Source organism: Emydura macquarii, unplaced genomic scaffold, assembly GCF_026122565.2.
Source record: "Emydura macquarii macquarii isolate MOO-44397 ecotype Brisbane River unplaced genomic scaffold, CSIRO-AGI_Emac_v2 contig_1254, whole genome shotgun sequence".
NCBI classification, from domain to species: Eukaryota; Metazoa; Chordata; order Testudines; family Chelidae; genus Emydura; species Emydura macquarii.
Window position 1 is genome coordinate 816,725 of NW_027131391.1, and position 24,086 is coordinate 840,810.

A 24,086-nucleotide genomic window follows, 5' to 3' on the forward strand; every position below is an offset into this window, starting at 1 on the left:
AAATCCATGAGATACTGTGATATCATGATGTGCTTTCTTGTAGACTAGCTCAAATCACCTTGTGAATCTGAGTTACCACCACCAGATCATAGGAATAAATTGTTTTATTTCAATCTGTACCCTTTATTTGCGTCATCTTATTATTACAAATGAAGACTAAACTTTATTGTACACATAATTTCCCCTTCCAAGGGTTGTAGATTTGAAGTCCTTGGGACTGCATAGAAGACTCCCCAGTCTGATCTTTGTCCTTTAGGTGGGATGGAGTTGCATAAACCCATAAAACCAATAAATAACCTTTCCTTTTCCCATCCCAACCACTTACTTGAAAACATTTCTGGCTCCCCCCAGGCTTTCAAATGTGAATACTAAGAATATTATGTTTCACTCTCCATATATTATCTGTTTCTTCCCCCTCCTTCTAAAGAAAGCAGGTTTGGGTGCAGTAGCCAAAGGCTTTGAAAAATATTAGTTGAAAGCCAAAATAAGGCTTTTTTGTTATTGTGGTCATAAATTCTCAAGCAAGGAATGCCTCTTCCTCCCTGACCTCATTTACTATAGTTCTAATAAAGGAAAGGATAGTTCAGATGAACTTTTGATATTTTAATCTAAGCTTGTTGCTTTGGGGAAAAAGGAACTCAATGCCTGACTCCACAAAACATGCATTATTTTGCAGTTTTAACTGTTAGTTAAATCTCAGTGTGAAACATTCCCTGTGTACCTCAGGAAAGAATTGTGAGGTATTGGCAGTGCTCTCTGAAGGAGTTTAGGAAACTAACACTTTCTGTTTCTTATAGAGGCCAGAGGATGCTCTTCTCACCATAGTCAAAGCCTTTTTAGATAGGTTCCCATTGTCAGCTCTCTTCTTCGTTCATGGTATTCTTTCCCTTTTCAGGTCAGCCAGAGCAGTATTACCATGATGTCATCTCCCTCACCTGTCCAGCAAGCGCAGACACCCCAGTCAATGCCACCACCTCCTCAGCCACAGCCATCCCCTCAACCAGGGCAGCCAACTTCCCAGCCAAACTCGAATGTCAGGTGAGCCAGAATGTGACCACCTGAGGTGAGTGGCAGCTGAAGATGCTTTCACCAGATGGTGATGAACATGAAGGGAGATTAAAACAGAGTTGTCCTATGTGCTAGTCCTGGTGCTTTTTCCAATGGCGAGTCCAACCTCAGTTATGCCATGAAGTTATGTTATTGCAGATTGGGACCTTCATTAGCACAGCTGTTGGGCTACCTTGTCATAGGGACTTGGAGGAGTCATGCTCATATTGCTATCCCCTCCCCCATTCATCTTTTCTGAGGTTACTCTGTGTTTAGCCACATACAGGCACTCACCTGACTGTCATGGCTTAATGGAAGGTGGTAATTGAAGGATTGGATGGGATGTCAGAAAAAGAAGACAGTGGCCCCTAAATCCAAGGCTTCTGATTAGTCTGCAGAGAGAGGTCTCACCAGGCTCCTGGGTTGATAGAGTTGTTATTCAGAGAACTCTAGAGTTACTAAAGATCTTCTAACAAAATTCAGTCTTGCTAGTGCTGAGAGTCTCCTACTCAGTCGAAATTCAGTGGTTAGCTTTGGAATCTTTACTGAATGCTGTAATCAAACCTTTCTGGCAGGGATTCTGAATCTTTACCTTGCAACAGTGGTGTGAAACTGACAAAAAAACCTGGATCAGTCTAATTTAGATTGTTAGCTTTTTGGGGAAGAGACCTGTTTGTGCAGCACCGAACAGCACAGTGGGCCCTGATTCTGATTGGGGGCTACGGGCAATACAGTGATCTAAGGGTGGGATTTTTAAAAGCATTTAGCGTTGGCCTAACCTTGCTGCCATTGACCTCAATGGGATTTTTACCACAAACTTCACTGGGAGCAGGGCAATGCTGAGCACTTTTGTAAATCCCACTCCAGTGCGGCTTAGTGGGATAGGCACTCAGAGATTGTAACAATGAGTGGGGTTTGCAGAATGCTGCAGCAGCACTCAGTATAAAACACGTGTTCAGACTAACCATTTCCTCTGCTAGGTTCTTACAGGCCACTTTGTCCGCATATTAAGTGTTGAATTGACTTTCATTTCCATTCTTTAGCTCCGGCCCAGCCCCATCTCCCAGCAGCTTCCTCCCCAGTCCATCTCCTCAACCATCCCAGAGCCCAGCAGCTGCACGAACACCACAGAACTTTAGTGTCCCATCTCCAGGTCCTTTAAACACTCCAGGTAACTCATGTGGTTATCAGTAAGAATTGTACTGCAGAGCATGATCCAGTGATGCATCTTAGTAACTAAAACATACACTGAGAAATCTGAGGTTGCACAGTTATGCCCTTGGCTCTACAGAGATCTACCAAGTGAGTAGTATTTCAGTGGTGGCCGGGCCATATGCACCACATGTGCAGCAAGGAGAATGTTCTAGTTTTTACCTTGTTTGGAATGGTCTCCTCTGATTTTTTTTTTTTTTTTTTTGGTCATTGAATTACATGAGGGTTTTCATAACTTTTTTACAGAACAGAAATGGTAACTAGAAGGGGATGTAAAGGCCTGTTGGCTCTGGGGTTTCATGCAGCTGGAAATTGCTAGCAACAGTTCATAAGCCACTATCCTGCTTTGCTTGACCTCTTTTGACATGTGATGTATCATCTTCACCTTTTTGCCTTGTGCAGGAAATCCAAACTCTGTCATGAGTCCAGCGAGCTCCAGCCAGTCTGAGGAGCAGCAGTACCTGGAGAAACTCAAACAGCTGTCAAAGTACATCGAGCCACTCCGGAGAATGATCAATAAGATTGATAAAAATGAAGGTGTGACCTCTTGAATTTTACCATACAGTTCTCTGTCAGCCTTTGGTGAAGACAGCAGTGTGCTGCTCCTTTAGGGGTACTGGCAGAACCAGGCATATGTCTTTGCAGCCACGAGCAAGGAAAACAATACTTAACTCTGAAGCATGGCAACATTTTCCTTTCTAAGTCCCCTCTCTTTAAGGACCTCTGTTTTTCTTCACTATATCTAAATTTTTCTGGATACAGACTCTTATGAAAATATAAAGTCTTTACTACTTTCTCAAATGAGCCATGTTTTCAGTATTCCCAGCCTCCCTTATTTCTTAATGACTGCAGAGCTGAAAGCTCTGCCTGCAGTTAGTGCGTTTCTCACTAGTCCTTTTGATTTTATTTCAGATAGGAAGAAGGACCTGAGTAAGATGAAGAGCCTCTTGGATATCCTGACTGATCCTTCAAAACGGTAATTTCCTTTTTTCTTTGGCTTGTGCCAGTGCCTCTACAATGAACTCTGTTCCTCCAAAACCCACTGTAAGGAATTCATTAGTTAAGCTGAGAGAATACATAAGCTACCATGGAGTCCCAGAAGAATAATGGTGTCCCAAACATTAGTTTACCATTCTGTGGCAACATGTAGTATCTAGCCAGAAGAGCAGTAAGTTAGGAGTTCTTAACTCTAATCTGAATTCTCTTGTTTTTGCAGACCTTCAGTGTTGAGAAATGGTGGGCAAGAGGTTTAAATATCAAACCCTTTTTTTGCTGATACATTCTGTATTCTGTGTTGCAACTTCTATCTAGGAAGTTATTCAAAATCCTGCCAAGAGATTTTACAATGTGAATCTCCCCTAAGACATGGGATCTTTTGTGCACACATTTCCATAGAAAGCTATTTACTAGATTGTCAGGTGTGTTTTCTTTGTTGCTTTAATGCAGTTTGTTTGAACTAATTGAAATGATTGGAGAAATCCATCTGGGTTAACTTTAATCTGCTGAAAACCATCAGCTTTATTTTACTTAGAAATTGTGGTATTTATTCTTTCCTTCTCTATTAAAATCCCTCCTTAATATGCCCTTCAGCAAAGCCTCTTAATGATCTAAATAAGTCATTTAAAAAACTAAGCACTTGTGATTGGACCTTTATTTGCCAGAATGTTAGCTTTGAATCATGTGATCTAACTTAGAATTTAAGCTCCCTGAGGCAGGGCTATAGTTCCTGTTTCAAACAGCACTCAAGCACATCAGCACCGAAATAATGTGGACAGGAGAGGCTTTGACATCACAAAACCTTCATCTTGCACAGCAGAGCAGATTTTGCTAACTCTTTCCTCTTTCCCTTCAGATGCCCTTTGAAGACTCTACAGAAATGTGAAATTGCTCTGGAGAAGCTCAAGAATGACATGGCTGTGGTAAGCAATAGGGCTTACTTTTCATCTAAGAGTTAGGGTGACAATGAATTCCACAGAGGACATCAGTTTGGCAGAGTTGTTTCCTGTCTCCTCCTGTTCACACCCAAGATTATTTTTGTTAGTGGTGGACAGAGCAAGTAAATGGAAAACTGGGCAAACACTGGTCCATTCAGCAGGAGTGTCCTTGTGCATGCTTCTTAAAAATTATTCTTTCTTAACCTTCAGATATTCCTGCCTTGTACAAGCACCCTTGAATGATCCTTGTACTTGTCTTTAGCAGCTGTCACCAAGACAGGATTTCTCCATGAAAGATATTATCATGTCCGTTTTGTTTACTATGGGCTTGTCTACCTGGGGACAGTCAGGAAATTAATCCAAATTAATTAATTACAAGGTGCGTATGCAAAATAGATTAGTTAAACTGCATTAAACCCCTGTAGGGACACACTCATTCAGAATTAAAGTGGCCTTAGTTTAGTTTAGTTTAATTCACTTTCAAAGTTTAATTCTGTGAATGAGTGTACCCAGGCAGAAGTTTAATGCAATTTAACCAATCCATTTCAAATTCATAGTTAATTGGGATTAACTCTCCTGAATATCCCTGTGTAAACAAGTAGTAAGTGTTTCTAGAGTAGCACAAAACAGAAGTTTGAAGGCAAGGGATTCTTAAATGTATTAGAAATACTGTAGTGGAAGTTTGCATAATGAATAGTATATCAAGGTGTCTTATACAGACTATTTGTGACTGATAGGTAAAGTAATATGTGCTTCTTTGTGCTTTAGCCCACACCACCACCTCCACCAGTGCCCCCTACCAAACAGCAGTACTTGTGCCAGCCACTTTTGGATGCTGTTTTGGCAAACATTCGTTCACCAGTCTTCAACCATTCCCTCTACCGTACCTTTGTGCCAGCTATGACTGCGATACATGGCCCGCCAATCACGTATGTATCCTTGCCTTGCTGTCTGTCTATTTCAGAGAAATTAATCATGTGGTTGAACTGTTGGAAGAATGGGCTGGGGTTATGGATGTGTGTATGCTTTCTTGTCATCTGTAAAAGACTTGATAAATCAGCTTAGTTTGAAAAATGTGGACTTGATATAATACGGTATCCACTCTGAGTCTTTTTGTGGATGTATTTTACACAGGGCCCAGATGGCTTCCCCTCGAAAGCGTAAATACGAAGAGGATGAAAGGCAGACCATACCAAATGTATTACAAGGGGAAGTCGCAAGATTAAATCCTAAATTCCTGGTGAATCTGGATCCCTCCCATTGCAGTAATAATGGCACAGTCCACCTCATATGCAAGCTAGGTAAGCAAAGAAGAAAGGAAGACTCTGTTTTCAAGAGATGTTGATTTTTTTCCCCCTGTGACTATGTACAACTGTAAATCTTGCCAGCCTGTAATTTCATCATGGCTTTTCTTTAGCTTGCCAGAGTTGTGGCAGTGCATGATATGCTATCCTGCAAAGCTGGGTTCAGGAGCAGTCTCAGGATGTACCCCAGATCAAGCAGCTATATATTTAATCCACTTACCACTTTTTTTTAAAGTGGGGAAAATCTTTGTAGAAGCTAAATTATTCTGTGTGGTATTCTGCATCTCCTACCCACAGTGCTATGGTATTAACACTAAAAAAGGCAGCATTATAGGCTAGTCTCTAAATAAAATGCTGCTTGCTTAAACTGAAATATTAGTGGTTTTTGTTGCTCCGTATGTGCATTTAATTGGCTCCCTAAATTGGGATCCAAGCAAACTCTAGGTAATCTAAATTCCTGATAGTATAAAGTGGCCTATTTATAAATGTATCTACATTTCTTTCTCCTTGTATTTCAAGAAGCTTGCTGTTCAGGATGTGAGGAATAAATTGGACTTGTAGGTAATTGTTGCCACTGTGGAAGAATCCCAAGAGTGAAACAGTACAGCATTTAATTATACAACTGGGTCTTGTTAGATCTCTGCTCCACAGATGAAAAATCCTGCCTCTTGCACTAATGGGTACAGTTTGTTGATAACAGTTCCTCATCCTTGGCTCAGTCACCTGTGGTATTAGAAAATGGTTTAATGCCTAGCATAGTCAGGATAAAAGTTTTTAGCTCCCTGAAATGTGATATGGAGACATAGAGGAATGGAGTTTTGTCTAATTGTATTGAAAATGTCTGTCACAGCTGGTGTGGGTGGGGAAGAGTGTGTAAATCTCAGCCCTTCTCTCGCAAGCAAGCAAGCAAGCAAGCATGGAGTATACCTTCATGTGAACTTGTTTGTCCCTTGGACAGAAACAAAGGAACAGTAGGTTCACTTTAATGTGTACTGGATAAGACATAGGAAAGCTCTGGTCCTGGCTTAAATGTGTAGTATGAAAAGTACATGGACATTTCGTATTCGGAAACTGAAGTCAAATGAAGTACAGCTCCTGAAAGACTGAGACTGGCAAGATGTGTATAGGTGTGTACGTTTGCTTTTCAGAAATGAAAACTCATCAGCTTGGTTCCTTTCCAAGATTAGATACTGGAATGGGTAGGGAGGGACTAGATTTAACGTACAGCCATAGGGAAAACTCCACAAGACATACTTTGATGTCCTGATGGTAAATTTCTTTTGTTAAAGTGAATGTGTTTGAATTCTAGATGACAAGAACCTTCCAAATGTCCCGCCACTACAGCTCAGTGTTCCAGCTGACTATCCAGATCAGAGCCCTCTGTGGATAGACAACTCACGACAATATGGTATGGGGGCAATGGGATAGCATCACTTTAAAAAGTGGAGAATCAATACATGATGTTCAGTTGTTGGGGAACTGTGTTTATCTGGGCTGTCTCCTTTTTCTTTTTCAGCAGCCAATCCCTTCTTGCAGTCAGTGTATCAGTACATGACATCAAAATTGCTGCAACTTCCAGACAAGCATTCAGTCACAGCACTCTTAAACACCTGGGCACAGAGTATCCGTCAAGCCTGCCTCTCTGCTGCATAACTTCCCCCCTTGCGAAATCATGAAGCAAAGAAATTGGGTCTCGACAGCTGGCCTCTCCCATGGCCACTGGAAGAATCACAGGCATTTTGGGAGGGAACTTCAGAAGAAAAAGCCTTATACTGTTTTGTTTCTAGGTGCCAGGTTCAATAGAGAATCTGGTGTTAGATTTAGATTTCATGCTTTTATCTTCTGCCTTTGTGGACTTTGCCAGCATTTTCAGATATACAGAACATGTATATATGGTTCTTGAGACTGATGTATTAGGAGGGGCTTTTATTGTCTTCTTAGAGAAGAAATTATTTGTAGACTTCCATCAGGGAGTCTGAATGGTATAGAAGGGAGAGGGGAGAATGTCCTAATTTGCTTCAGACTTTGCCTGATGCCAGTATTCCTCACACTGTATGTTGTGTGACTTGATATTGCCCCAAGAATAAATTAGCTGCAGCTAGAATGTGCACACAAACTTCCCTATGGTTGCAGGAGTTTGGTAATTTAATTTGGAGAAAGGGGAGAAATCGGGGCCTTTTTAGGGCATCCCTAATATGTCAGATTAATCTGAATAATTATATTTAGGAGGAAAACCAACCATAGGAAAATTTTTATAGCTTATTTTAAACACTACTTCGTATAAACGGTTTTTGGTTAGCACGGACCATGCATTTCTCACTCTTAGAAGGTCAGGTGATCTGGAGGGGTATTCATTGTGCATGCTGACTGATTTCCCTGTGAGCTCCAAGTGTGTGTGTGCAGGGAATATCAATTGATTGAATCATAGCAGCACTGTAAATGAATCCAACAGGCTGCAGCTACTTACCTGCATTTATGTTTACCAGGGGAATTGCATCTTACTTGGCATTTGTCTCTTTGGTGTTGGCTTCCCTGGGGAGTGATGCAGTTCATGGGGAGTGTTTGCATATCCCACTCACATCTGTTTAAGAAAACTGAACATGGCTTAGGTCTAAGACTGACAGTTGACCTTATGTGCCTCAGGCGCTGAGGAGCACCTAACTAAAAGTATTACTGGTCATCTCAATCGGGATCCCAAGACTGATTATCAGTTGCTGTGGTGTGAGACAATGCAAGTGAAACCGCTTGCTGTAAGTGGTTCCATACACAATGTGATTACATTTCAGTTTGTCCAATCTCTGTAGTTCATTCACTCTCAATTCCTGTCACAGGGTGAAAGGGAATTTCAGTTTCAAATATTCCCATCACCTCTTGCTCCATCCCCAGTATTGTGCAACAATCCCTGACAAGTAGCTGGACTCTTACAGTGGTGTCAAGAAATTGCTGTGACCTCTGTAAATCTGTGTGATGTCATCAGTTTTAGAATGTTTTTAAATGTGGGTACTTAGTAAGCACTGATTTGAGGCAGCCGAATGGTATCAATATTTTGTACATGAACTAATGCATTATCTGTTTGTTTTATCGTAATAAATTTATTATTATTCCTGTGTTTGAAACTAACCTACTTTCATTGGTCCTTGGGCAACAGCTCTGCAATGACCAAAGGCTGGTGGTTACTTCCTATGCCCAGAAGTGAGGGGGGAAATCACACATGGCACTGCATTAGTTTTCTCATGCTGCAGGAGAGCAACCAAGTTCATTATCAACTGGAGGAGAGGTTCAAAAGATTGCTAAGAGAAATGTTATGTAGAGGTGAAAGATTTTTAATTTCAATTAGCCCAATCACTACTAACTTAATACTATTAAATGGGTGTCCAGATGCTTATGGAAAATGGGTTCAGGGCCTCAGTCCGGTTCTAGTGGACAGGTGTTCATATAAAAAAAAGCCAACATCTCAGTACTATGTTGCCATGAGTTGAATGGAAACGAGCCCATAGCAAAGATGACACAATGGAATGTTATAAATTCTGAATAAAAAGTGTGCAGCCTTAGAGTAGGGTAATATGAGCTCCCCCCATAGTTTCCCCTTGCTTCTGATCAGGGGATTCTCTACCTGCATCAACTTTTTTTCTGACGAGACTACTGTAAGCAGCCCAGTGAATCCCATCTAACAGCTGTGTAGGGCTATGAAATCTTGCCCTGCTTGGTAACATGATGTAGCATGTGGCTTCCAGCCTTTCCACTGATTGGTTAGCAGTGATCTACTGTTATCTGTAAAACTGTGGCCCATCCCTACATAAGTATAAATATATACTGCTTTTAAACAATCTCTGCCAAACTAAAGAAGTTCTTGGGATGCTGTACTGACATGCTTAAAAGAGGAACCATAAATTGGATGCTTATCAGTCTTTCACAGGCTTTTAACATTAAGTTAACTCACAAAGTAAACATTCTGAAGGAACTAATGGAGGTGGTACCCATATAAATCACTGAAGGAATGAGGCAAGCTGCAACAATAGAAGCACACAATCCTTTTGTTCCTGAATAGATGACACCGTGATTTCATAATTAACTTTTACTTAAAGTGGAGAGATAATAGCAGCAAACCAATCTATATTGAAACTACAATGTAAACTCAAACATGTACTGGGAGAGCTGTAGCTACAGAAACACTTTTAAGAAGAGACCTGGAATGCAATGGCTGAACAACCAGACTAAAGTACGGTCCGACGAAGACGGCTTCTTTGAATTGCTTGTGTTCTCTTCTGTCTCTCAGCAAAACTGTTTCCCAGTGTTTGCTTCAGTGCTGGCAGAACTGCCCTTTCAGCAGCAGGCAGTGGAGTAACAATCAAACTGGAGATCAGAGTTGGATAGAGGAATGATTGGAAATGTGATGATTTAAAATCACTTCCCCTTTACCAAGGTCTACTGGATCAGGGTCACCCTCCATATTAGTCACCTTAGTGATTCTACATGATGGATGTACTACTCTAAGCAGTGCTCTGTCCCACTGATATAAACTTCTGTAGTTAGAACTCTCCCTAGCCTTCAGAGTGCTTTAAATTATTTTTCTAGTATGGTGAGGATAAGAGGTGGTTTACAGTACATTGTCATGGGAGTGGGGTGTGTGTAGGGTTCCTTCTGCTAGTGAATACCCCTGTCACCATTTAGAGGCATAGCAGCTTTTTTGATAGGTAATTGTATCATTCTGCTAGACATTTCCCCATCTGTAAAATTAAGGTAATGATACTGACCTTTGTAAAATGCTTTGCAATAGACAGATGAAAACTGCTATGTAAGAGACGGATGTTATTTTAAGTGTGAATGGCTCGTTACCTGCCAAAGTCCAAATTCAGGATTCTGTTTTCCTGTAACACTGAATGCATGAAGCTGGGTTTCATCCTCTGCTTTGACTAGCCGCAATCACGTTAGAGGAGAGACTAGACCTATCTTTAGGGTTCTAATAAGCAACTAAAGGAGGGACCTGATTTTTTTTAGTACTAAAAAAACCTTCCATTTCATGAAATAAGTGAGATCCTGCAGTTTAACTTGCAGAAAAACCTTAATCAATAAATAGTGTTTACTTCAACTTTCAAAGGGACATACCTATATCTGTCACCTATGGGTTTTTTAAATAGTGTGTTGTGTTTGCAGCTGCTGCATGAAAAGGTGTAAAGGGTGGAGAGTTTAGAATCTTTATTCCTGCCATTCTCATAGGTGGAGAGCTTTAAATGCCTGTTACCTTGAGAACATCTTGGCTTGGAGGAATGGAGAAAACCCATGCACAGGATTAGTCCTGGCCTAAGCTTTTGTCCTTTGTAAAGGACATTGTAAAGTATTCATTGAGTATTTTGAAGATGGTGGTAATCATAGTCCAAACCAATGACACGTCTTGTTCAAATGACTGGCTAAGATCAGAGTATGGCTTTCCTATTTCCCTTTTATGCAATTCTTACACAATAGAGTGCTGTTTTAAATCCCACTGGAATCTAAAATTCAAATTGCTGTGTGACTGATTCCTCACTGACAATGGAAAAGCTACATGTGCAATCACATGGGCAGAACGTGGCCTTGTAATGGGATCTTAGCAAATAATTCTGAGGTGGGATCCAAAAAAGAATCTAATCCACTTTTCCTATAGCACTGCAGAGCCAGCACAGGTGTAAAATGTTTTTAGCAGATTTGACTCTGAAAACACAAGTAAGGTCTGAGTAAAGATGTCTCCTTGTTGTTTTTCAGAGTGGAAGCTCACTTTAATGTCCTGCCTACTTGAGAGAGGTTTTTGTTGCCTCTGATTGCATACATATGGGATGTTGCTGAGCTCTGTGATCCCCCAAGAAAAGTGAGTGTCCCTTGGGACTACATCACCAGATGTTTGACTTAGGAGCTATAGGAGGCAATACAGTCCCTATTACCTGAGTCCTGTATGTAAAGCTCTGTGAAAAGGAGGCTGGTAGTGTGGATATGCAAAAGCAACTCTCAAAGAATTAGTTATTAAAACATTTTGTGCAGGTTCCTCTGTGGCAATAATAGGACACTGAAAGTAAGCTAGATAGCTGCAGTGATCTCTCCTGAAATCTGTCTCTTGAGCAGGGCATATGGATTGACCTTTAGGCAATCATTATCTTAAGAAGCAGAGAGAATCTTGTGACTGATGGAGTTAGAGGTGAAAGGTGGGAGGAAACCAATAATAGGCTTGTTTTTAACTTCATGATATAACACTTAGTATTTGCTTAAAGGGATCACATGCTTGACAACATCTGATTTACATTACAGGTGTAACTAGCTGTCTTTCATGAAGTGTCGATATCTAAAAAAGTAGAAGTACTTACCATTTCTTAGATGTATCTTTTAGCAGCATTTTGGGTAAGCGTGAAACTTCTTGATTCCTAAATTAAAAAATATTTGCAGATATGATACGTTGGCTAATTCACTCCATAGCATAATTGCAGAGCAGTGATTGATTGTGCTGTCCCTATGTAACCTGGATTTGAAAACAGAATGAATCTTGCTACAGAAGCAGTTGAGTTCACTGCATGTGAATGTTGAACCTAGAGAACAGGAGAAGCTGCATCATAGCATCTGGATGGGGCAGTCATACAGCGTGATCTGGCTCATGTGGTAAACTGGGCCCATTCAATTAAAATGCATCATAACACAGCCAAATGTATGGTTATACATCTAGGAACAAAGAATGTAAGCCCATACCTATGGAATAGGGGATTGTATCCCGGAAAGCAATGACTCTGAAAAGGATTTAGGGATCATGCAGCTCAGCATGAGGTCCCAGTGCAATGCTGTGGAAGGTGGCTACAATGTGATCTCTGGATGTATAAATAGGGGAGTAGAAAGTAGGAATAGGAAGTAGGCATGCCTCTGTATATGGCATTGATGAGATATACTGGAATATTATGTATAGTTCTAGTGTCCACGTTTTTTAAAAAAATGTGGAAATTGTACAGGTGCAGGAAGGGGCCATAAACATTATTAGAGAGCTGCAGAAAATGCAAGATTTAAAGTGCTTAGCTGTTTAGCTTCTCAAATACTGAAGTGACTTGATTAGAGTATAAATATCATCACAAGGAGAAAATATCAGTTACTAAAGGGCTCTTTAATTTAGCAAAGAAAGGCATAACAAGAACCAAGGGGGGAAGCTGAAGTCAGACAAATTTTGTAACCGTGAAGATTACAAAAACTACCAAGGGAAGTGGATTCTCCAAGGGTTGGTGCCTTTCTGGAAGACATGCTTTAGCTAAGCAAGTTTGATATTCAATACAGAGGTAACCTGATGAAATTTAATTGCCTGTGGTATTCAGATCAGGCTAGATTTGTTCGTGCCTTCTGAATCTGCAGCCTTTGTTAGTGGGCTACTGCAAATACTACTTTAAACAGTCCTAGTGATCATGCCTTCTAGATTCTAATTGGAGAACTGTTGTGGCAATGGTGGGAAGTAAAAGGTAAGGGAAATCTGTGACTCTCAATGACAAGTTGTGTGTAACCCATGATCTTTTGTTGTTGTCCTTGTAATATCTTGCCCCTTGCTCTCTCTTGTTCAGTGTCTAGACAGCAACAGATCCTGCCCTGAAGAGCTTACTGTGTATTTGTATACCACCTACTACAACACAGCCCTAAACCCAAATGGGATCTGTAGACAGTATTACACTATAAATAAGATCATTCTTTAAAATAAACAAAGCTTCAAACTATATAGTCCCTCTGAATCTCTCAGAAATGCTTCTGTGTGGAAGGGTCTGACTTTCAATTGGACTGAGTGGATTCTGTTAACCATGTATCTCAACTCCTTCTAGGTTGACAGTTTAAATGAAAGTGCTCTGAAAAAACAAACTGACAACCCAAGTCTACCTGCACCCTATGTTTATGGACGTTTATTCCCAGTTGGATTAGTGCTGTTAACAGCTGTGCGCAGCAGTCTTGTTACAATAAGACACAGGGGTTGTAGCTGTCGAATTTGGCCCCTTGTGTGTAGATGTATAATTTAAGGCATATATCACGAGAGGATTTTAAACTCACATTAACAGTAGAGTGGTTGCATTCTGGAAAACTTGAAGGGGGGGGGGGAGTGGTTCAAAATTAACTTTCCTTTGTGAGTTAAGGAGGGAAGCAGTACAAAGTCAAAGATCACTAATGGCCTCTATCTAGGCACTTTGCACTATAGCCTCTATTGTGCAAATTCATTCCAGTACAAAGCAGAAAGGAAGCTAGCAAACTCATCTAGAATCTGTCCAATACCATAACTCAAAACAGTTTACCCAATCTGGCTGGCTAGCAGATAGTCTTCAGGAATCCTTTTGTTCTTGTGGATGTCTTCTAGATATGATTTCAAATACATTAGCTGAAGGATAGAGAGGAGAAAATAATCCGCTTGCCTCTGAAAATCTATTCCCTATTTCATGATCACAAATGTACTGTTTCTTAACTGAATAGAGTAGAGTGAGCTAGAATCAACAGCCTCACCTCTTGTGCCTGCATGTGGTTGATGTTCCACAGCTGGTGAATGACAATCTCACATTCTTCCAGTGTAGGTGGTTTCCGGATGTGGGAAGGGAGGACGTTCACCAGGAAAGGATTGGATGAGGCTGGTGGTACCTGAGCTTGCCCAGATCTAATCTGGCTTGGCAGTGAAAGCACTGGAGATGTAATTTTATCAGAGATTTCTCTGTTCTCTCTAGAAAAGTGATCAAGGAATAAATTAATCCATTTCCCTTGTGATGGTATGTAGCTGTAAATAATTATTGCATTTACCTCCCCCAAAACATTTGTCAAACATTAAGACTCACAACTGCTTGATGGTGCAGGTAACTATTATACTTATTTCACAAGTGAGAAATTAAGGAAATAGGGCAGGTCCCAGAGTCTTAACTCTACAAAGATCACATCCTCTGCAGATAAACTACTATCTGTATCCTCTGCCTAGGATAGTGCATGGCAGTATACTTTACACCTAAGTTTTTCTTTGAATTAATTAGCACTTCTGGCTGTGTGCATTGCAATACACAATGACAACTCAGTTGAAGACTTTTTCCCCGAAGAGCTTCCTCAATACCACTGCTAGAATCAGTTACTTACTGTAACCTATTCTCAACTCTCCTGAATCTGTTCTTGACATTACTTTTATTTCTAAGATATGCAAAGTGCATGTGCACTATAAATAGGATTCACAATGTCAAAGGAAAAAAAAAAAGCTTGCGTGCGCACAACCCAGAAACCTTCCCAAATGAACTGCCTATAATTTCTGTATGCTGGTAGGTTGCTCATACCTAGAAAGAACCTCCTCTAGTGGCTTCTCCGCCTTTGGACTGGGAGGCTCTGGTTCTCCTTGTACCACCTTGACCACCTGTTCTTCTGTACTCAGTTTTTGATTTTTGGACTGGTCCATCTGCTGCCTATTTGTCAGGGAATACCTAGAAACTGCAGCAAGGCAAAACATGAGTTTTTTTTCAGAGGGGAGGGGTGTGTGCACATGTGTCACAAGACAGACTTAACAGCTTGCATATAAAAGCATTAAGTATCCTCACCTTCACAGCAGTTCAGGGTAGTTTATGTTCTCTTAGGGCCTAATTTTGTGAACAACTGAACAGGTTCATTGTATCTTATCTCAACATTTAGTAAAATAGGATTTCTTGACATGTTAGCACTAACCCAGTAAGTATCAAATAAACTAGAAGCAGCCTAAACTTAGGCTTTGTTCTCCCAATTTCTTAGCAACTTAGTCATAATGTAAAAATTATTATGAATGTGTGCAAACGTATGAATGCACATACGATCCAAATAAGTGAAAAAAGTGTACTAGGACTCCTGATCATCATTGAGAGATTTAAAACAAATCTCAGAGAGACTCAGATTTTTACATTGTTGCCTGTTTCTATATCTAGGCCTAGATACTTTTTCATGTAATTTATTTTCCCCTTCTTCTCTACTCTGTCCAGTTATTACAGTCCTGCTACCCCTAAAGTTAAATCTTGCAGTTTTAAAGCTGTTTTACCTGTGGAATGGTGCCTTGAATGGAGCTTGGCAGAGTAGGGAGTTAAATTATCATCTGCAAAGAAGAAGAAGTGATGAATTGGGCATTATGATTATAGAGATGACCAGCAAGGAGGCTGTATTATCCTCAGTTTAGAATGGGATACACAGGTAAACTATTTAAAATCTGCAGAGACAAGGCTTTCTCCATTCAGGATTGCTGAAGGCAACCTGAGGTGTAACTTTCCCATAGCACCTACAGGAACAGAATAGCTGTTTGGTTTAACCAGTGGGAGTGTGTTTTCTACACTCAGTGTGGAACACAATATGAGCACAAAGACCTGGATAAAATAACAATGTTCATCTGTGAAAAGGAGGGATGCTCAGGGGCAAGGTTAAGCAGCTAGGAACATGGATGACTGACTGCTGCCTATTGTGGAGTTTGTCCATCCTCTGTCATAGTAGTTGGTTATTGCAATGTAATTCTGGGCTCCTGACTGCTCTTGTATATCTAGGTAGCAGTGGTGGCTCATACAGTTATCTGCAGTTAACTTAGAGGCTGTAGCCTCTCTTTTCTAAGGCTGAACTCACTACAGTCAGCCATGTCTTCTGTCCCCTCTCATTTGGACAACTTCCATGTACTACTTTGGCTGAGCTTGGAAGCTTCAGCTAAGGCAGAATGTGTGATATCCTATCTTCTTAAGTGTGGATCAGCAGGAGCATATTAACTTGTGACTAAATACACCAGCTGCCATCTTCTGAATGAAATTCCAGGACTTTTAATCTAGAAAGTGCAACATGCATTGGGACCCAGCTATTTCCATAAGTATTTCTTTCCCTACAAACCAATGCCGTGGTTAAGGTAAGCTAAGACGCTTTTGCTGATACATCCTAGGTATGTAGTGTTCAGGACACATGGCAAGGTATTTTTATGGGCAGGGTTCCTAGCTGTGGAACTTATGTCCTGTAGAAAACTGCCAGAGTGAGTGTGCTGACCCACACAGCATAGTGCAAGTGCATAGTGTATTTTAGATTAAACATTTAATTATGTATCATCTTTGGCGAGGCTTTTCTTATCATAGGTTGCGGAGACACAGATCCTTTAGATTGTCTGTCATGATGGATGCATTAAAAGTAATAAATATTTAATTTTCCAGAGGACTCTGACCTTTGACCTTGCATATCTTTAAAGTTAATGGACTTCACATAGATTTGCCTCATGGGTGAAAGATTCAGTATTGCCAACCCCCAAACATTCTAAAGTTGTATGTCAAACCCTAAAACATTGAGACTTTGAAAGATGATAAATTGGGGCTTCTTTTTATTTCCCTTATTTTGAGGGTTTTTGAGCCTGTAGGGTTCCTCTTTAAAAGGTTTCTCTACAGCCATGAGGGCTATAAACTTTTTTCTAATGAAACCAACATTATAATGTAATTACTATTCCAGAAGCCAAAGCTTTAAGGGAAAAACTTATGGGATATGTTCCATGAATGTTTGTACTTGTGAAAGTTATACCTAGCCTACATAAAAGTTTTGCCAGTGTAGCTATATTGTCCAAACTCTCCTGGTATAGAGGCAACTTCAAGCAACCAGTGTTTTAGCTAGTATAACTTATAAAAATCCAGGGAGCAAAATCAATTACACTGCAAAAATGCATTTGCTGGTATAACTGCATCTGCAGCCAGGCTTTTGCATGTACAAAGGTATTGTCCCCTCCTGCTCTTCCTCTCCCCCCCAAATCTCACTCAACTGCTCTTGCTATACCTGCAAAAGATCCTAGTATAGATTGGTCCTTAGGATCTTAACTGTAGCATAATATGTTTGGAAGAGCATTATACTGCAGGCAGATACTGTTTAAGGTTCTCACAGTATCATTGGTATGCTTCTTGGTTGACCTAACATACTCAGATTGCAACCTATCAATCATGCCAACCTAGGGGTTGGCTTAGGGCAGACAACTCACATCTAGATCAGAATAATGAAACTCAGCCCATGCTTAGCTATGCCATTTCTCCCCACAAACCCATGAGAACTAAATTCCGATATGAAAGCAACAATACTGCATTCACTGTGCACAGTCTTCAGGCCCCAGAGAGCTAAAACATTTCTGTAGTGCAGAGGGAAGATGACCTCAAGATTCTCTCTCAGGGCTGGGAAATGGACAAAGCACCATGGCAAAATGTCTATTATTAATGGGGGGAGGGAAGGTACTTCAAGAGAACAAGACATTTACTAGATAATCCTACTTCTAAAAGAATAAAAAGCATAGAATACCTTTCACCTGCAGCGACTGATTCATTATGAGTTTATAATGAAGATCTGTAATCAAAGAAGAACATAATTTAGTTTGAGCACACTCCACATCTCCTTAAGTTCCCTTTTTCCATTATAGAGTACAGCTAAGCTTGTCCCTAGACAATGTCACATGCATCAGCTTTCAACATTTCTGACAGACTGTACATTTTTAATGAAAAAAATCTTCACTAAACACATAGGCTTACAAGGCTGAGGGAGTAAGTGTAATTATGAAACCTAAGGGTGGATATTCTTTAAACAATATTGGGAAGGACGCAGAGATGGGAAGTAGAGTTGAAGAAAAATTATTTCAGTAGCTTTAAGACAAATATGCACATAGAAGTATACCATAAAACTCAGGTCACACATGTAAAAATGAAACTAGTTAGTGCAGAATACATAAGCCCCTTTATTTTCAGTTTAAACCGATTTTACTGAAAAAAATATTTATTACTCATTTATTTCTGATTTTCACCTTACTTTTGTATCTTTCAAATATATAAAAATATGTTTTATTAGGAAAATACAATACATTGCATGAGATATATGTATTATGATAATACATTAGTCTGTGTATGTATATGCAAAGCTGCTTGTTTGAAATAAGGCTATGTATTAGTCTAGAAGCTATACACAAACAAACAGGCATGCACGCAAGTTCAGATACACACGCACTTCAGAGCATACTGATGAATCTCATGCCCACCACGTATATATTTCTAGTTGTTAGCAGATAACGGTTTAAAGATTTGACACACTAAAATGGGAAGAAAGCGAAAACCTGTATCAGAATACGTTTCAGAATACAAGAAAGTATTCGAAAGTTTAAAAAAACAAAAACAGGAGAAAAGGATGAAGTTGAGTGTATGTGCTGCAAATGGTGTGTCATCGAAGTTGACCCTCCAGCTGACCAGATTAAAGAACATTTGGAGAGCAAACACTTAAGGCTAAAACAAGAAGGTGAAAATAGAAAAGAGGAAACCTTGGAATCAGCATTCGTCTTGAGCATGGGAGAAAGCGCAAGATCGACATGATGTGGTAAGTGAATTTGTACATGTCCTCTGATTTTCAGGGCAGCCTCTAGACTAGGCCTTGCTGCTGGTTGTTTGGGGGCCTTTGTACAAAATTTCCATCCAGCTGCAAAATCCTTGCCAAATTCAATCAATCTGACCAAGAAATATTTGGAGAAGAATGATGTTGCTGACCAACAATTAAAGAGGTTGGCTGGAAATATGGTTAATTCTTTGATTTTTGACCAGTTGCCAGATGTTCTCGACTGTCCCACTCTGGTGATTTTGTTTTCATTTTTTGACTTTGTTGTGGAGAAGCCTGGATTCATTTTGGCAGATTTGGAGTTTGTAAAGTCAGCAAAGAGTCAAACAGTTGCAGCTTGTGTCAGTAAAACTTCTAATGAATATGCATTTACCTGGAAGGATATGGCAACAGTGATTATTCCGACTCTGCTTCTTACTGCATGAAGTTCACACAAGATGTAAAGCTGAATGAAAAACCTGAATTGCTTCATTTGTCTTGCCTAGCTCACCTGCTGCAGGTTGCGCTCTCTCATGCAACAGGTGTCCCAAAATGTCTTATTTAAAAAGATTTGTAATAGATGCTGGAGGAGTTTTCAAGCATTCAAGTAAAACAAAAAACCTCTTTTAGGATGTGTGCAAAGAAATTGTGTTTGAATGCAGCATTCCAGTTCCAGTTGTACCGACAAGATGGTTTAGTCTGTATTTGGTTGCACAGAGTGTTCGGAAGGCATGGGGGTCTTAATGCGACTTTTAGATCACGAAGTGTTCAACAGTCAAAAAGCTGAACTCTCAGAGCGGCTATGCAAGAAATTAGGCAAACCCTTTTTTTAAAAACCTCGAATTCCTGATTGAAACAATTCAACCACTACATGAAGCATAGAAGAAATTGGAACAGACAGCATATTTTCTAATACAGAGGTGTATGGTATTCTGGTTAATGATATCTCTGCAGAACTTTCTCCCAAAAGCACATCTGGGAAGATTCCAGAAAAAAAAATCTTTTCATGTCTGTCGCCAGTCACTGAGTGGAACAACCCTGCAAAAGCTTTCAAAAGTTTTTATGAAGAGCTGTCAAAGAAGTGGGAAGATACTGTCACTTGCAATATGTCCCCTGAAGCTTTTCACTGTGAATCATCAGTCTAGAAAATCATTGTGCTGTTTGACCCTCATCGTAAAAGTGTGGCCTCAGCTGATAAATGTAAAGAGTATGCTCATATAATCTCCCCCTTTGTGGTTTCTAACGAAGAAAGTGAAAAACAAAGTGAATTCCGTGCCTACATGGCAATGCCTTCCCCACACAGCCACTCCATCACTCCTCTTGAATTGTGGAAAATCAACCAAACTGACTTTCCAACTTTGAACCATGTTGCATCTCACATCCTCCTTGTCCACCTGGCTCAGCTGACGTGGAGAGAATATTTTTTAAATTCGGCTACCTCCAAGACTGTGGGAGAACGGGCCTCGGAAAAGACTCCTTAAAAAGATTGCTGTGAGCCTATGCTATGCAGGACTTTTGGAAATTACACTGAAGGACTTCACATAAGACAGTCGGTGTTTATAAATATTTTAAAATATTGGGTAAATGTAAATATTTATAGGCTAATAGCTCTAAGTCTACAACAGTAAACTGTTAATTCAAATAAAAAGTTTTATTGGGGGATTAGAGATACATTGTTTTCTTAAACTCAGAGGTGGCATTGTATTTTGAGTTGTTTTAGTTCTGAAGCAAACCACACTGAATTCCTTTCATCAAAGCATTAATCTGAATACTTTCCCCATCATTCTGTCCACCAAAATAAACCCTGATATTTACCTAGAAAAACATTTTAATAGTTTTTTGCACTGATTTTCAGCTGTTTTTGTTGTAGTAATAAACACCAATACATTCCTGGGAAAAATTAAATAAAATAAAAACTGAAAACTAAAGGCCTAAGAATACACAATGAACAAGGGTTTATTACTAGCCCAAACATCTAGCTACTTTGACCTCTAAAGAATTTACTGGTGTTACCATGAATGTAAAAGCATTTATTGTTATCCAGGGGCAACAAACTTTGAGCTTTTGTCAATTTTCTTATGGTAGTATTTATTGCAAACCAGCTGTGCTCAAAATGAACCAGTCTGTCATACTGGCACTTTTTGCCTGCATCTCTTATTGACAACATGCTCCAACCCTGACCTGGAAAAACAATCAGCAAGACAGAAGGCACATTCTCTCAATAAAGATTCAGTCGGTGTTTTTGTAATGTGAACACTTGTCCAGTAGAAACTAAATTTGAGATCACCAGCTCATTTCAGATGTACTGCAACATATCCATCCCTTGGTATGCTGAACTGGTGGCCTACTAGGTATGAAAGACTAAGTTCGGTTCGGAGGAGGAGCGGAGATGGCACTCGCTGGACGTGAGACGAGCCCTCGCCTACTACATCGAGTGAACACGGCCGTTCCAGAAGTCAATGCAGCTGTTCGTGGCATTGGTGGACCAGATGAAGGGCTCACCTGTCTCCACCCAGCGCATCTCGGCCAGGATCACCGCCTGCATCAGGACCTGCTACGAGTGGGCAAAGGTGCCGCTTCCTGGAGCTGTGTCAGCGCACTCAACCAGAGCCCAAGCCTCGTCGGCAGCCTTTCTGGAGAGAGTGCCCCTGCAGGACATCTGCAAAGCAGCTACCTGGTCGTCGGTCCACACCTTTACGTCCCACTACGCATCGTGCAGCAGGCGAGAGAGGACGCAAGCTTCAGCAGGGCCGTTCTAATGAGAGCAGCTCGCCGTTGACTCCTACCCACCTCCAAGGTATGGCTATTTAATCATCTATATTGGAATGGATATGAGCAATCACTTGAAGTAGAAAACAGGGTTACTTACCAGTAACTGTTGTTCAAGATGTGTTGCTCATATCCATTCCACACCCATCCTCCGTCCCCGCTGTCGGAGTCAGCAGAAAGAAGGGACTGGGGGCCCGCGGGGTCGGCGATGCCCTATGTACCGCGGCATGAGCATGGTACTCCAGGGGGCCCCTAAGCTGACCCTATGGGGCCTGCTAAGGGGAAAAAAGTTCCGGGAACCAGTGCACGGGGCGTGCACTCACCTATATTCGAATGGATATGAGCAACACATCTCGAAGAACAACAGTTACTGGTAAGTAACCCTGTTTTCATTGCCTTTCCCAGTTATCCAGTCCCCCATGCATTTTCAGGCATTGGAGTCAGCAACTGATCAGATTTGCCTCTAAGCTTTTGTTAGCTCTCACATTCAAAACCATTAGAATTCCCTTCTTATAGCCCCTAATATAGTCTAAGTGTTGGGAAATATTTTCTAACAATTCCAAAACAAAATCTTGTGAAAAGCAAAAGGAATGGTAGGTTAGTTTGATGCTGAAGTCTAGTCCTAAGCAAGTCGCATTGAGGACCTCTTTAAAGAGATGACAGGGGAGAAAAAAGGTGGGGGTATAAAAGCAAAGAACCTACATTCATTGTAATTCATTCACACCCTACCTAGTGTGTTTGAGACAAAGTCAAAGATTTTCCTGCTTGCAGTGACAACTTTCCAATCTCTCACCTAGCATTTTCAGAATCTGTACAAAGTCGTACATGGAAAGTCACCTCACCTTTGTTTTCCCTTTTAAGATACTCAATTTCCTCATGAAGTTTCATTAGGGTCTCAGCATGTTGCTGCTGCAGGAACTTCAGGCTTCTCTCCAAGTCCATGATTAGTTTACGTGGGTCTTTGTTCCAGACTTCAACAGGCTGGGACTCAGAATGAGGCGGTGGTCCCTGGCTATTGTGGCTGCCAAGTTGAAGATGGCTTGATTTATCCAGTCGTCCTACTTTTGACCACTGTGGTAAGTTCCCCAGCGGAGGCAAACTGGTATTGTACATCCCCAAAGATCCTGATACAAAAATGGCTTTCAGGCTAGGGTTACATGGACAGCCTACAACCTCTCAGTAGCATAACTGAGGCAATGCCACTAAAGGGTCAGTGACCATGTTTAATATGCTTCAGTCTCTATGAGGTCAGACCCTGTATGTGCCTTGTACCCCTGGCATGCAAATGCCCCTTTACTGTGAGCCTGGCATTAGAAGTTGTGGGGTGGGGGGATGTCTCCTCAGGATTTGACCCTGACACTTGGGCTTGTGGTCACTGCCTCTCAGAGGGAGGGGGTGGACTATGGCTCTGCGTGCCTCTGCCTGGTCCTCTGCTCTACCTAACCTGGCCTTACAGGGCGAAGGGGAGGGGGCAAGTATCACTGCTCCAAGTCTCCTCGTGGTCACCAGCCATTTCTGCATATGGGCCTCAAATTTAGTTGCCAACCTAGAATCGGAGGGGGGTGGGGAGACGAGAACAAGAGAGTGAGCTTAGTTAGTGGGGAGCCAGGAGGCCGGAACTGGGTCCTAAGCTCAGCACTTCCCCCTCTCCCCCACCCTCAGTTCAGCCACCTCCTCCCCAAGCTCAGCCCCCCCCACACCCCCAGTACTCAGCTCCCCATTCTGGCGCACACACGCCCTGGGCTCAGCCACCTCCCCACACATACACAGCTTGGGCTCAGCCACCCGCCTCACGAGTCCCCCCCCCCCCCCAAACCTAAACCCCTGGGCTCTGCCACCCCAGCCTCTTCCCGCCCACACTCCCCGGCTCAGCCACCCCCGCACCCGCAGCCCCAGGGTCCGAAGTTCCGAACCCACCAGCTCCTCCCGCAGGCCCGCTGGTGGACGTAGCTTCCCCCACCCCACCCGGCCCGGCGTCGCCTCCTCTTGCCGCTCCCCTCGCCGCAGGCCCGGCTCTTGCTGTCACCGTTTCTATGGAAACAGGCGCGCGCCAGCGCGCCAGGCCGGTCACCGCCCCTCCCACCCTCACAGAATGGTATCACCCTGAGGCTGGGGGGACTCTCAGCCGGCCCTCGTGGCAGGCAGGGTGGTATCGCCCGCCTGGGACAAGGTAGGCCGGAAGGCAGGCACAGTGTGGGGCGGGCTTATCCTGCCCCTAGCCCAGGCAGGCTCTGCCTGAGGGGGCGGTGGTAGGCGGCCTAGTGCGCTGCCCCCGGGTGCAAAGCACATGCATGGGTCTGGGAGCTGGTCTAGCTTCGGCGGCCTGGGTGCGCACTCTGGCTGCATGCTCGGTGTGGGGCACTGCTGCTAGTGCCTGCCCTCCCCCGAAGCCAGCTGGGCTAGGGCCCTGCCCTGTTCCTAGATGTTTAGAGGCACTGAGACTCCTAAGTGAAAATCAGGGCCTGGTGCTTGATGAGAAAAGCAGCGCAGCAGCTGCTAGGACAGATCCTAA

The 24,086-nt window shown here is 41.9% G+C and overlaps 2 protein-coding genes across 6 annotated transcripts in view; one reads left to right on the plus strand and one right to left on the minus strand.

The window, feature by feature from the left end:
• Nucleotides 1–8,606, plus strand: part of MED15 (mediator complex subunit 15) — a 35,305-nt gene extending 26,699 nt beyond the window's left edge. For 3 of the 5 annotated variants that reach the window (XM_067549989.1, XM_067549990.1, XM_067549991.1), the window contains 9 exons: nucleotides 896–1,038; nucleotides 2,091–2,218; nucleotides 2,662–2,796; nucleotides 3,172–3,235; nucleotides 4,112–4,178; nucleotides 4,962–5,122; nucleotides 5,328–5,494; nucleotides 6,807–6,905; nucleotides 7,014–8,606. In XM_067549989.1, the coding sequence (XP_067406090.1) occupies nucleotides 896–1,038; nucleotides 2,091–2,218; nucleotides 2,662–2,796; nucleotides 3,172–3,235; nucleotides 4,112–4,178; nucleotides 4,962–5,122; nucleotides 5,328–5,494; nucleotides 6,807–6,905; nucleotides 7,014–7,150 (1,101 nt within the window). In that variant the 3' untranslated portion in view covers nucleotides 7,151–8,606. Of the gene's footprint in view, nucleotides 1–895; nucleotides 1,039–2,090; nucleotides 2,219–2,661; nucleotides 2,797–3,171; nucleotides 3,236–4,111; nucleotides 4,179–4,961; nucleotides 5,123–5,327; nucleotides 5,495–6,016; nucleotides 6,906–7,013 lie in introns of all 5 variants that reach the window. The other 2 variants (XR_010920205.1, XR_010920204.1) reach the window with 2 other exon arrangements.
• A 392-nt stretch (nucleotides 8,607–8,998) lies between these two features.
• Nucleotides 8,999–23,565, minus strand: LOC137154393 (coiled-coil domain-containing protein 74B-like). The gene is made up of 9 exons (XM_067549992.1): nucleotides 23,492–23,565; nucleotides 22,417–23,120; nucleotides 17,753–17,797; nucleotides 15,501–15,554; nucleotides 14,776–14,926; nucleotides 13,973–14,183; nucleotides 13,768–13,850; nucleotides 11,830–11,886; nucleotides 8,999–9,850 (listed from the first exon to the last, which is right to left on the minus strand). The coding sequence occupies exons 2-9, from the start codon at nucleotides 22,685–22,687 to the stop codon at nucleotides 9,712–9,714; spliced, it is 1,011 nt and encodes a 336-aa protein (XP_067406093.1). The 5' UTR covers nucleotides 22,688–23,120; nucleotides 23,492–23,565; the 3' UTR covers nucleotides 8,999–9,711.
• Nucleotides 23,566–24,086: the final 521 nt, after the last annotated feature.

Excerpts from the sequence above, each read along its gene's own strand:
- LOC137154393 (XM_067549992.1), bottom strand. The coding sequence starts at position 22,687 with ATGTACAATACCAGTTTGCCTCCGCTGGGGAACTTACCACAGTGGTCA. Across the intron at positions 11,887-13,767 it reads CTGCTAGCCAGCCAGATTGG|GAATCAAGAAGTTTCACGCT; the intron begins GTAAACTGTTTT and ends TTTTTAATTTAG. Across the intron at positions 9,851-11,829 it reads AAAGATACATCTAAGAAATG|TTTGATTGTTACTCCACTGC; the intron begins GTAAGTACTTCT and ends TCTGATCTCCAG.